A 12,948-nucleotide genomic window follows, 5' to 3' on the forward strand; every position below is an offset into this window, starting at 1 on the left:
GGCCAGAGGAGACACAGGATACAGAAGGAGGTGGGACACAGGTGACAAGTGAAGGCAGAGAAATGGGGGCCAGAGTAAAACAGGACAGAAGGAGGTGAATCAGAGGTCACAACTCTCTTGCCCGCTGCTAGCGCTCCTTTGATTGACTCAGCAGCAGTGCAGATACAAGAAGGGCGGGCCCATTTGTTTGTTTACTGTTTAGGGATTTTTTTTATAAAAACAGAATTTTGGGAAAATGTCAAAAAGTGAAATCTTTAAGGGACTAGGTTCTCCATAAGCTCTTATGTTCTCTCTCTCTCTCATCATGGAGTGGTGTGGCTCACTGGTTAGAGGCGGCAGAAGCAGAGGATGGCCCGGGACCAGGGTTCAATTCCCGACGCGGCAGGGTCGTGGACCAGGGTGAGCGGACTCGATAATTCTCGCCTCTGTGCCTACACTAACCAGGGATCACACTCGGCAACTCTGGGCATTAGCTTGCCTCATCTCCACAACGGCCCCCCATATACGCCGGGGATGCCTGGTTTCACCTTGGAGATACCCAGTAGGGACCATCTCACAGGGAAAGCCAGGACGGGTTCCCCAGTGGTATACAGCGCCAGGACGCCGACTGGCAACAGTGCGCTTTACAAGTAAAACATTACATTACATTAAAACAATTGAGTTTATTGGAGCTTGTTAGTTTCTGTTGTCACTTTCACCTAATTTTATAAAGTGCCTAAATTTTCTTTCCAATACTCCAAGGAGCGCCCACGTCAGGCTGACGCGGCGGAATGCCTGGTCGTCGTCCCCGATGTTAATGGCCCACCAGCACTGAGAAGCCTAGGAAATTTGATACACTGCCTGTCTCGTAGTGAGGAGGATTCTGTCCCATCACCAATCACCAGTGTATTCAACTGTGTAGCCTTTGACCGTGTCATGTATGTGCATGATCGAGGAAACTATTAGCAGCAATACTATGTGTCTCTCGGACATCTTTCAAGTGCTCACCGTCCTATTTCCCCCCCCCCCCCGTCCCCCAAGGGGCAGCAATCTGAGGGATAGCCCCGGGCGCCACATGCTCTAGCTACGCCTCTGTGCTGCCGAACACAAATTATCAAACTAGATGTTGGACAAGTAGCGGATATGGGGCTCCATGAATGGCAGCAGAGAGGTAGTATCGCCTCCCTCACTCATCTGCTCTGCCAAAGACTAGAAGTACTTCAATGGGGATTAGACCATATAATTTGTATCGGACATAGCCCTGATAGAAAAAATGGAGGCGACGTAGGAGCTCTTCACGGCCCCTCGCACCTTTTTATCCACAGGGTCGGAAGGAAGGGCGTCATCTGAAAGCATCATGCTCTGTGAAGAAAGTCCAGCCTTTGAGTTATTCACCTTGATGGATTGCGGGAATTCTTCTGAAAACCCCTCCAAAGCATACCGTTTGTCCAAAAATTGAGGGAATGCAGATTTATCAATATCGTTCCAGTCATTAGAACATAGCTTGTGAACCGCACTGCGCAAGGTCAAAAATTCAGGGTCAGGGTGCTGATAGTGTGTGAAAAATTCATCCTCAATGTAAAGAACAAGTTAGTTACCTTCTGTAACAACTTGCTGGTACAGACTTTTTTTGAACTTCTGTTTATTGGCATTTTTTTCAACTTATTTACAGTGTCCAGCATGACATCATGAAATAACATCGTCTAAGGCACAGTAAGGACCTGTCTTCAGCATTGCAGATATTTCTGCAGTCTCATTTATCATGACATCAAGCCCATATGTTTGCTGTGTGCAGGAGATGTCCCCTTACTTTTACGAAGGGGGGTCATCAAACAGTGCAACGTGAGGATATACAGTACAGTCATAAAGGTAGCCAATTAGTCAAACTGGGGTATGGGGAAAAGAAGACTAGTAGAGACTAGGGCTTATATGGACTCTGGTGACGTCGCATATGTGGGTGACGTCAGTGCGGAGTCGAACAACGCCCTCTGCCGACGTAAAGGGATACTGCTGGGGGAATTTATGGATCCAGTCTGGTACCTGTGGAGAATTCTACGGTAAGGAATCTGAGGCTAGACGTCTCTATCAGATAGCTGCTTAATGAGCCGTGGTAAAAAATGGGCTTGATATTATCTGGGGAAGGAAGACGACCCAGGCTCATAGTATATTCACCAACATGCAATATGGTGGTAATGTACAGCCTTTGTAGCAAATATCGCTGTGCTGCTGTCACTGGGAACCTATTATGATATGGGTAAAATGGTCTTGTTTGTGCCACAGTGCTTCTTCAAACAGGGAACATGCAGCCTACTATGTTGAATGCGCTGCCCTCATGGTAGCAGAGAACTCGTGCTGCCCTGAGGGCAGAGCATCCAAGTAAAACACGGAGTGACTGCTTCACAACAGCTCCATCCAGAACGCTTCAAACGTAAGAAAGTAAATTTGCATATTGTATTTTAGCATGTTGCTTCATTTTCATATTTCTGTTTATTCAGTAAAAACTGTTCTGCCAAAAATGAGAACTTTACTGCGTTCCTACAACATCCTAACATGAAATGGTTCTGTGGGCCTCTTGTTTGAGTGCTCTCGGCTAGGACTTTCTTAAGGTACATGATGCTTTCTTCATAAACGGATCCTCTGTTACAACTGGAAAATTGACTTCAACAGACAATGAGTGAACAAAATAGAATTTTACTTGTAAACATAAGCATTTCACTTGCATTGCTATCTGCTAAATATCAGAGCATCCACAACGCTCATTTTTTTGTTCTGGATCATGTGTGATTCAATCTAAGCTTCTAAACAGTTTGGTTGACTTAAGTTGAGGACACTGCTCCCATCCACGCTCAGATATCCTTCTCAAATGAGTTCTAACAACAGCAAAACACACTTCAGAAACTGCTTTTATTTTCTTTCATGTGGGCTTGGTTGTTTTTTAAAGCAGTACTATTTTACCAGGCTGAGATAGGCTTTAGTGTTGTTTGGGAACTCATACCTTTCACTTAACAATGGAGCCAACTCAGTGGTTCCCCATTTTCTTTTTCACACCAATCTCCATTTACAGCACAGAATTTCAGAAAACCATTTGTGCCTAGTAACCTCTTTTCCAGCCATTGCCCTCTCTTATTTGTGCACTTAAATTCACAAAAAGCATTGCAACCCAAAACATGTTTGGGAATAATCCACTTTTGAAATTTGGGGTCAATACTGAACAACTTGCAATCAATAAACTCTCAAAAAGCCATCCTTATCCTCCCGTTGGACCTATTGAGTATGTCTTGTAGTTTGTCAGCAGTCACCATAGCACCTTGATGGCTTTCCTGACAATATAGCATTGAAGGCAGTTATTGTAAAAAATATAGAACATTCACTGTCACTGATTGCAAAACATTGCAGTGAGGTCGCACTGGAAATAAGTGGCAATCACCCGATGATGCCCACATACTCTGATTTTTCACAAGCGTAATATAGGTGACTTTTGGCGACTTAGGTGAGTGTCTGCTTCAGTTCTGGCCAATAACAAAAAAAAACATTTGCTCCTTAGTCTGTGGCATCAAATCAAGAGAATTAAGGGCCTTCCCATGTGTGTGTTATGTCCAATAAACCATGAGTGTGAAAGAAGAGGACTTTGTTCAGCAAGCAATCACAAAGAAAGATACCACAATAAGCATTTGCTTACCGTCCTCCAATGACATCGAAAAGATGCTGCCAGCGATCGTTGATTTTACTGAGCTTGTTGTCAATCTCTGTAGTTCTCGTCTGGTTACTGGCCATGATAAGTTGGTCTCCCATTTGTTTCAAATGCAGTTTATTTTCACTGAACACATTTATTTCTTCGACGCAGTCCTGACAAAGACATCAATCAATCCCAAATTAAGTTAGATAATACTCACTTTAAAAATTAATGCAGTGTTTAATATAAACTTGTGGTGGAAGTTGAGAAATAATAATTTTCAACATTTCATGGTTGAACACAAGCTTGTTAACCAAGGGAGGGTTTCGACCATTTAGACATAGACAGCAAAAGAACACATTTCCCACTCAATACCTATCCCAGATCTCCAGGAGACAGATTAACTGCAGGTGGGGGGAGGAAGACCATTATTATATATAATTTACCGACTGGGTTGTAAAGTTCATTGATAGTTCAGTAAAGATGGCATTGTAGACAGTCTTTTTAACCCTCTTTTTATTGTTTTACTCCACCACTTGGAGGCATCAGAATAACATTTTGATTTTGCTTACCAAGAGGCAGCTGCAATTCACTTCACTCATATAGGTCTAGTACTTTGTATTTCTCACTCATACCAATATCTTCACTAGGATTCACAGAGACTGTGTCAACAAAACATCTCAAGAGATCCTCTCTATAGAAGAGAGCTGTAGCCCACACCATTTGTCCTGCTGTGAGGAGGGACCCCATGATGAAGCATGCCACCTTAGGGTGTGTGAGGGTTCTCGACCTAAATAAACAAGCATTTGCAATGCAATAGGTCTCGCATTAGGAAAGTTTGAGCTATTGGTATTGTAAACGACAATTGTTTTATTTTTGTGTTGGTTTTGAAAATAGCGAAGTTAATAGCTTGGTCATTAACAATGCCAATAGTTTTAACTTTCGTAAATGTGATACCTATAGCATTTGTAATGCAATATGTGTTGTATTTACGTGTCTTAGATGTATTGATATTATAAATAACAATGGCTTTTAATTTTTTTTAAAAATGTATACTTAAGTAAAAGTTATTGTAATTTATAATGGCAATAGCTTAAACTTTTGTAAATAACTTGTGAAGATTATGTTCAGTGTATTTTATTGTGACTAAAATCTAAGCACAGAAGTGAAATATTTACTTTTTTTGTGACATTTGTAATAAATCTTGAAACATTGAGAGAACCTATTTGAACCAGTTGTTGTTGCATGGTTGCACAGAGTGATGTTGTGGTAGCGCCGAGTGATGTTGTGGTGGTGACGAGTGATGCTGTGGCGTTTAGTGATGTTGTGGTGGCGACGAGTGATGCTGTGGCGTTTACTGATGCTGTGGTAGTGCAGAGAGATGTTGTGGTCCCCCTGAGTGATGCTGTGGTGGTGCTGAGTGATGCTGTGGTAATGTGATAAACAGATAGATAGAGGGCGATAGACAGACAGAGTGAGGGCGATAGACAGACAGAGTGAGGGCGATAGACAGACAGAGTGAGGGCGATAGACAGACAGAGTGAGGGCGATAGACAGACAGATAGAGGGCGATAGACAGATAGAGGGCGATAGATAGATAGAGGACGATAGATAGATAGAGGGCGATAGATAGATAGAAAAAATGTGTCACTGTCTGCATTTTACCCCCAAGCCCGTAATCTTAAAAAACGTGGGAAGTGCTATTTTAATGCAGGACTCAATTGTACTCTATATTTTGCCCCTTTCAGTTGTATAAAAGTCCACTTGTGACATCACTTCCTACCATGAAATAGCACCACAGCGATGTCACAGAACAGCCTATTAAATGGGAAGAGAAGTAAGGCATGCCATCAGGATACTAAATCATATATATTTGTTAATAATGCCGCAAATAATGGTAAAAATAAAACTCAAATTTAAAAGACATCTTAGATATACACAGATTAGGAAACTGGAAAAGAGATACCCTAGACAGCCTGGCATAGGTGCTCCGGAAGGGCAAGAGTAGCAGCAGATCGCTCCTGGTCACCAGCCAATATTATATCCCTTTAATCTCATTATTGTGAAGATAACACTCATTTTGGGGGAGTTTCACTTTAAGAGACTGTAACATTCATATGGTGTATGATTAACTAAAACTGAAGCAAGGCTCATGCTTCAGCGTTATATCCGGTATAAGTAATACGTGGTTTAAACAGTGCCAATTAACTTAGGCTTGGGGTCGGATGGAATGAATGAGTGTCGCAGACTGCTAGGCGGACGCGTGGCCATGTCATGCAGTTCTTATTATGTGCTGGTCTATTTTCAGCCTCTGCTTTAAAAACGTGCATCCAATTGCCAGTGGGAAGCACAGATCGGGTCCGATAAGCAAAGCAGGTGGATGCCAACACTTACCATATCTCCCTTCAGCTGAATCCACGTTACAGCCTCACTCTAACATTTCTTAAAAATAAAGAGAGGATTTTTGACTGGCTGCAGAAAATCTTGGCCATGAAACTGACGTCAATACTTTCCTGTTTATCATGGCCTCAGACGGTACGACTGGCTGAAACCTAAGCGTATCCTGATGATTTGATCTAGGCGGGTGGGAAAATGTATGGCGATGTGTGGGCAGGAAGAGCAATGGGCTGCGAAGGCTCATGGAGCGGAGCAGATGGGGAGAGGTACCGGCATGGAGGGGTGCGGACAGAGACATGTGGGCAGAAACAGGGAAAGGGAACTCTGCGGCCAGGGAACGGTATGGGCTCTGAGAGCTGTGCACTGGGAGAAGGGCAGACAGATAACTGCGGGTTGGGAACAGGCTGAGAAACCTGCTGGCAGGCAGATGTGGTGCAGGCTTCGCCGTGAAATGGATAAAAAAAACAAGGCATATACACACAGTCCCCAAGAGCAATTTCGGAAAGAGGGAGACCGAGACAGAAACAAGAGAAAAAAGGTTATGGTTACCTTCTCATTATGAAAAACGATGAGAGAATAGAATCAGCTTGCACCGCCCTATCCTCTGTTGAAGAACAACCTAGGAAGATAAAGACGAAAAGAAGCAAGGGAAACACGGCACATCTCCCTAGCCCCTAATAAGCAGAACAGGTACACCCAGCCCTGAAAGCAGCGTATCTTAATCCAAAACGACCCTAAAAGTAACACAGTGACGGGCTGCAGAGTGCGATTGGTAGACTCGGAATCTGATTTGGGGGTGAAGGAGCAGCTCAGTGATATTTTTTTGTTTGCAGCCCTCAGAGTTGGCTCCTGGGCCCTTTCACAATAGGGCAAAGCATTACCCCTTGCTCCAGCACTTCCACCGCCTCCGCACTCCTCTTCACACCGGGTCTCCGAGTTGAAAACGAAAATGAAGAAGCTCACGCTTGCGGTGAAAACGAAACTTAAGAAGCTCATGTGCGCGGTGAAAACGAAACTTAAGAAGCTCACGCGTGTGACCAAATCCTAAAGCGCGCGTCGTAATCCGACTCTGCCTTGACTGCCATGTTGTTTCAATGCTGCGCATGGTGCACCTGGCCAGCTCCTGCCTCCAATCCTTGTCACCTGAAGTTGGCTGAACTGACTGCTATAGGCTCTCAGCGAGAGCGTGCTATCGCGCGCTTTTCGCAGCGAGACCTAAAAATATTTTTCTTGAATACAGGTATACACCTTATCCAGTAGCGGATCCTGGAGGGAGTGCTGGCAGGCGGTGACGCAGGGCGGGGAAGGGCAGGGTGAGGGGTAGTAAAACCCGGATTATGGCCTAACGGAGGTAAGTATACAAATAAATAAATAAAACAAATGTTGATGCACGCGCTGCATGCATCGCCAAATGCATTGCAGCATGCGCAATTAAATTCGGCCATAATCCAGACTTTACTACCCCCCACCCTGCCCCTCCCCCCCACACTGCGTGACCGCCCGGCAGCAGTCCCTCTAGGAGCCGCTACGAGCTGCTACTGACCTTATCACTCTACCATGCATACCTCATTGTGTTTTGTTTGAAGTTAGAGAGTGGCATGCATTTAGGTTGATCACTTGCTCCCTAGAGACCCTTCTGGTGTGTAGTGCTCTTCAGAATATTCTCACATATTAGAGTGTTTTGTGAACTACATTCCAAATTGTGTACTTTTGAAAAATACATTTGGAAAATAATGCATATAGTTCAATTTTCACATCAAGGTATTCTGGTGTGATTATCCAAGGTCTCATGTGAGTGGTTATCACTTTTTTATTTACTCCTCCACAATGACCTCACTAACGTGGCATGAATTTTGGGCAGACAACAAAAGCCTTAGAAGCTTGAAGAAAGTAATTATTAATTACAGTGTATGGAATGAATGCATGGGTGCTTACAATAACCTCCACTACAGCTGTGGCTATTGAGAGGGTGCAAAGGACACATCTATTGGCAATTTAAAGCACCATCAACTCTTAAGTGCTAGAGTGTATTTGATACATAACTAGTGATATAAGGAGTGTGCTTGTAGGTCTTGTACCCAATATATATTATGCATGTACCAGTCAAAAATGGCACTTGAGAACCCTACAGACAATATATATACACACCACAAATAAAACCACAATGGGAATTCATTGTTGAATTCAGGGCTTATTAAGTAGCAATGTGTTATGAGTTACTATAATGCCACTTGTTAATAATGATCAATAAGGAAAATGGAAAACACATACCAGATTGCAAATGGCTTAACAACAGGTGTGGGTTTTATATAAGGACTCAAGAGGTGTAGAAGAGATCACTGTGGAGAAAGAGAACCTCTAACCGACCAGTGGTAGTCGAACTCCATAGCAGAAAAAAGAAATATAGACAGCCTTTAAAAAACTCTTTAAAAATACAAGGAAGCGTGATTTATGCTGCATACAACTTTAGCATCATTAATCTTATACTCTGGAAGAAGTCAAGCAACACCAGCTGAAACGTAATACTGGAGAGCTGGAAAGGCTTTGAAAAGATTTGCCAGAGTGTTAAATTACTAAACAGTATTGGTAGATACATGCCAAGTAGATTGTATGGTATTCCATTTGATTTTCAAACTAATTTATAGTGAGTATTCAATTGTTTTGGATGTGTATCTTTCCAAAAAGATGACTATGGACTAAATGCCTGCTGTGTTATATTCACAGATTTAAATGTGTTAATTAAAGTCGATGTATTCGCAATCTTGAATTTCTATTACTGACATGTTTCTAAAATGGTTATCAAGCATTAATGAATTAAAAGCATATAGGAAATGACTTGTCTTGTGAATATACATAAAATGACGAAAGTATTGTGAGCCCACTTGAAAGTGCATAAAATGACAATAATGTCGTTTAATTATCTCATCTGAAAAAACACAAAGTGTCAAAAATGTGACATGGTCATCACTTTTGAACATTTATAAAAATGGACAGATGATGGTGGTTAGACTACAAACTTTCAACATCCACAAAACTGCACAAGTGTGATTAGCTTATCCTACCTTAACTTGCCTGAAATGGGAAGTGTGATGCATTGTGGATAACCATAAAAATGGCTGAAGGAATCTAGTAAGACCTTTCCATTTTAATACTTCATTTGAGGTTCGTATTTAAATTTGAACTCCTTTTAAAACCCTCAACCATAATAAACAAGCAATGGGACCGTGACAGTGAGAAAGGAACACATAACAGTCCTAGGAAGGTCACACGTGCAAACATTTCTATTTTTAAAATATGTATTCCATCAAAACAAAAAGCATTTATTTTACTGTCTTCTTCATGGACATACGTATGCTTGATTTCTTAAATGTGTGATGTTACTACTTTATTGCCCATGAAACGCGTTCTCTTGTAAGAGCCGCCATTTTCCCCAGGTCTAAAAACGGGTGCTCTGAGAACCTGTTCAACAAACCACAGCAAACCTCTTCTTGAAGAATTGTATGAGAGGCCCCTTTCTGCCATTCTCTGTAAACAGTGGACAGCAGAATGAAAACGATTTGACTGTTTGCTTAGCAGATGTCAGACAAAGGGTTGGATCATATAATGTTCCAAACAGATAGGGCGCTTCAGCGCTAAAGCGGCACCCGGTGCCATAATCTGTTCTCAATGTCCCGGAGGCGCCAAAACAACCTGGAGGATAATCTGGAGCGCGGGAGCGTCCCGGGAGAAGGGCGGGCCGTCCAAGGCCGTCGCAGGCCGGAGGAGGCTGGGCTGCCCCCCCCCCCCCCCCGCCGCCCCACCCCCCTAACGTCGATCATCAAGTAAGACCTTTTCCTTCAAACTGACTTGATATAAATCTTAGTGGGAGAGACACTACTTTCCTGGTCTTATTGTTGGTCGGAGATACTAAAGGGTGTCAATGGCTGCTAAATCAGGGAAAGGAAGGAACTGTATCCCGGGGGCCACAAGTGGGTCAGTTACTGGCATATTAGATATGTTTATAAAGCGGGCGACATCAGTGCTGGAGAAAGAAATTGCTATCACAGAACGCTGCTTGTCATTAGAACCCGTATACAACAGGCGTTCATCCCTGGGCCCAATAACACTGGCAGTAACACCCGAGAATTTAGTCCCACAAATTCATCATGACTCCAACTCTCCATCATTATCGTGCGGGACTATCAATGAGTACAGTCCCACGTTAGAGATCAATGAATCAATTCTGCCGGACAAAGGAATGGGATTAACAACACAGATAATAAATTAGTCTGGCCAAAATGAAAAATGTAGTTCTAGATCAGGCTTACAGGCAAAAACTCGGGTGACATCCCAGGGGCAAAATGGTAAGAGGAAACGTGGAGGCACTCATCGGAATGGTAGAGCATCGAAACAAATTAAAACAACTAAAAAAGTTGGAAAGCCGGTTACACAGCCCAAGTCATTATTTCCTAGCACTGCCCAAACCCCCACTAACTCTATTTTAATTCCCCCAATATCAACACCCAAGCAGGTTTTGGAGTCTCTGCACCCAAACCCTGCGGCTTTTATAGGCCAAATTGAACAATTGGTAAAGTCGCTTATCTTACCCCTATTCGAAAGAATTAAAATTTTAACTGAAAAAAATAGGGTGTTTGGAAAAAACAGCAATGGCTAATTGTGACTTACTGAGGAAAATAGATGTTAACTTCCATAACAGCACCGATGTACCAAAAGGTGCGGGGAAACCTACTACGGGAAACCTTCCTGTTGTATCGAACAGCTTGACTAACACAATAACAGGTATCCATAAAGGGCCTTCTGTAGATAAGGCACTTTTGGGGCATAGTGCCCAACCCCTAATTAAAACAGGAACAAAAGAAATTGAAAGCTTGGCAATAAAAGATACTATCACAGGGGTGGACTATGGGAAAAATAGATACCAAGAAGATGGTAGGGTCACTAGTAACAACAAGCACTGGCGTTGCCAATAGGTCTCGCATTAGGAAAGTTTGAGCTATTGGTTTTGTAAATGACTATGCCCTTTATGTTTTAAAAATGATAAAAAAATAAAAGGCATTGTTATTTGCAATAGTAATGGCTCCAACTTTCCTACTGCGATACCTATTGGGAACGTGAGTGGTGTAGCGTGTGTGAGTGGCGTTGCGTGTGTAATTGGCGTTGCATGTGTGATTGGCGTTGCGTGTGTGAGTGGCGTTGCCTGTGTGTGTGGCGTTGCCTGTGTGTGTGGCGTTGCCTGTGTGAGTGGCGTTGCATTTGTTATTGTTGTTGCATGTGTGAGTTCCGTGTCATGTGTGAGTGGCGTTGCATGTGTGTGTTGCGTGCGTGTGCGAGTGGCGTTGCATGTGTGAGTGGCGTTGCATGTGTGAGTGGCGTTGCATGTGTGAGTGGCGTTGCATGTGTGAGTGGCGTTGCGTAGTTGAGTGGCGTTGCGTAGTTGAGTGGCGTTGCGTAGTGGAGTGGGGTTGCGTAGTTGAGTGGCGTTGCGTAGTTGAGTGGCGTTGCGTAGTTGAGTGGCGTTGCGTTGTTGAGTGTCGTTGCATGTGTGAGTGGCTTTGCATGTGTGAGTGGCGTTGCATGTGTGAGTGGCGTTGCATGTGTGAGTGGCGTTGCATGTGTGAGTGGCGTTGCATGTGTGAGTGGCGTTGCATGTGTGAGTGGCGTTGCGTGGTTGAGTGGCGTTGCATGTGTGAGTGGCGTTGCATGTGTGAGTGGCGTTGCATGTGTGAGTGGCGTTGCATGTGTGAGTGGCGTTGCGTGTTAGAGTGGCGTTGCGTGTTAGAGTGGCGTTGCGTGTTAGAGTGGCGTTGCGTGTTAGAGTGGCGTTGCGTGTTAGAGTGGCGTTGTGTGTTAGAGTGTTGTTGTGTGTTAGAGTGGCGTTGCGTGTTAGAGTGGCGTTGCGTGTTAGAGTGGCGTTGCGTGTTAGAGTGGCGTTGCGTGTTAGAGTGGTGTTGCGTGTTAGAGTGGCGTTGTGTGTTAGAGTGGTGTTGCGTGTTAGAGTGGCGTTGCGTGGTTGAGTGGCGTTGCGTGGTTGAGTGGTGTTGCGTGGTTGAGTGGCGTTGTGTGGTTGAGTGGCGTTGGGTTGTTGAGTGGCGTTGCATGGTTGAGTGGCGTTGCATGGTGGAGTGGCGTTGCATGGTGGAGTGGCGTTGCATGTGTGAGTGGCGTTGCATGTGTGAGTGGCATTGCATGTGTGACTGGCGTTACATGTGCGAGTGGCGTTGCATGTGTGTGTGGCGTTGCGTTGTTGAGTGGCGTATAATAAAAAAAACGGAGGGAGAAATGAAGGGAAAAAAATAAAAAAAGGCTAATGGAAATTAAGGATATACATTAAAAAGCGTGGTATCCATTTGAAATCAGATGAAAGGTTTAGTGTCTGATAAATATTAGTCTTCAGGCGCATAGAGAAAGACCACACGAATGTTAATATTAATACCACACGAATGAAATCTGTAAAGATGAACAAACTGGTTGTCTGCAGCATTGAGCGTGCCCGACAGCGCTTTAAGACCCTTTAAAAGATATCCAGGCACAGTGCAGTGATTTTTTAATCTGCTCGACCCCGGCACGTGGTGAATCTGGCTGTCGGGATTTGCCGGGATGCCAGTCCAGTCTATGAAGCGTTTCCAGGAACCACGAGAGAGGAGGGAGATTCTGGAAGCTGAGGGCAAGCAGCAGAGAGCAGTCACCAGGAAGAGGCGTGAGGTGGGCCGAGGGGAGCATGGAGTGGAGGGGGTGAGAATACTGGGTAAGTTGAGGGCGAGAGAGGAGAGGAGTGAATGCGGGAGTCGGCTTGATAGAGGGCAGAAGGGGACTGAAGAGGATGAGGGGGAAAAAAGGAAATAGGTTTGGCAGGACAGAGGAGAGTAAGACATTAAAAAACAAGGCAGAGGAGGGGAGGG

General features: G+C 44.0%; 1 protein-coding gene across 1 annotated transcript in view; it reads right to left on the reverse strand.

Moving 5' to 3' along the window:
- SYNE2 (spectrin repeat containing nuclear envelope protein 2) overlaps positions 1-12,948 on the reverse strand; it is a 1,750,628-nt gene that overhangs the window by 150,303 nt on the left and 1,587,377 nt on the right. The window contains exon 138 of the mRNA XM_086937933.1: positions 3,659-3,825. Within this exon, the coding sequence (XP_086794059.1) occupies positions 3,659-3,825 (167 nt within the window). The remainder of the gene's footprint in view (positions 1-3,658; positions 3,826-12,948) is intronic.

This window comes from Lissotriton vulgaris, chromosome 9 (assembly GCF_964263255.1).
Source record: "Lissotriton vulgaris chromosome 9, aLisVul1.2, whole genome shotgun sequence".
NCBI classification, from domain to species: domain Eukaryota; kingdom Metazoa; phylum Chordata; class Amphibia; order Caudata; family Salamandridae; genus Lissotriton; species Lissotriton vulgaris.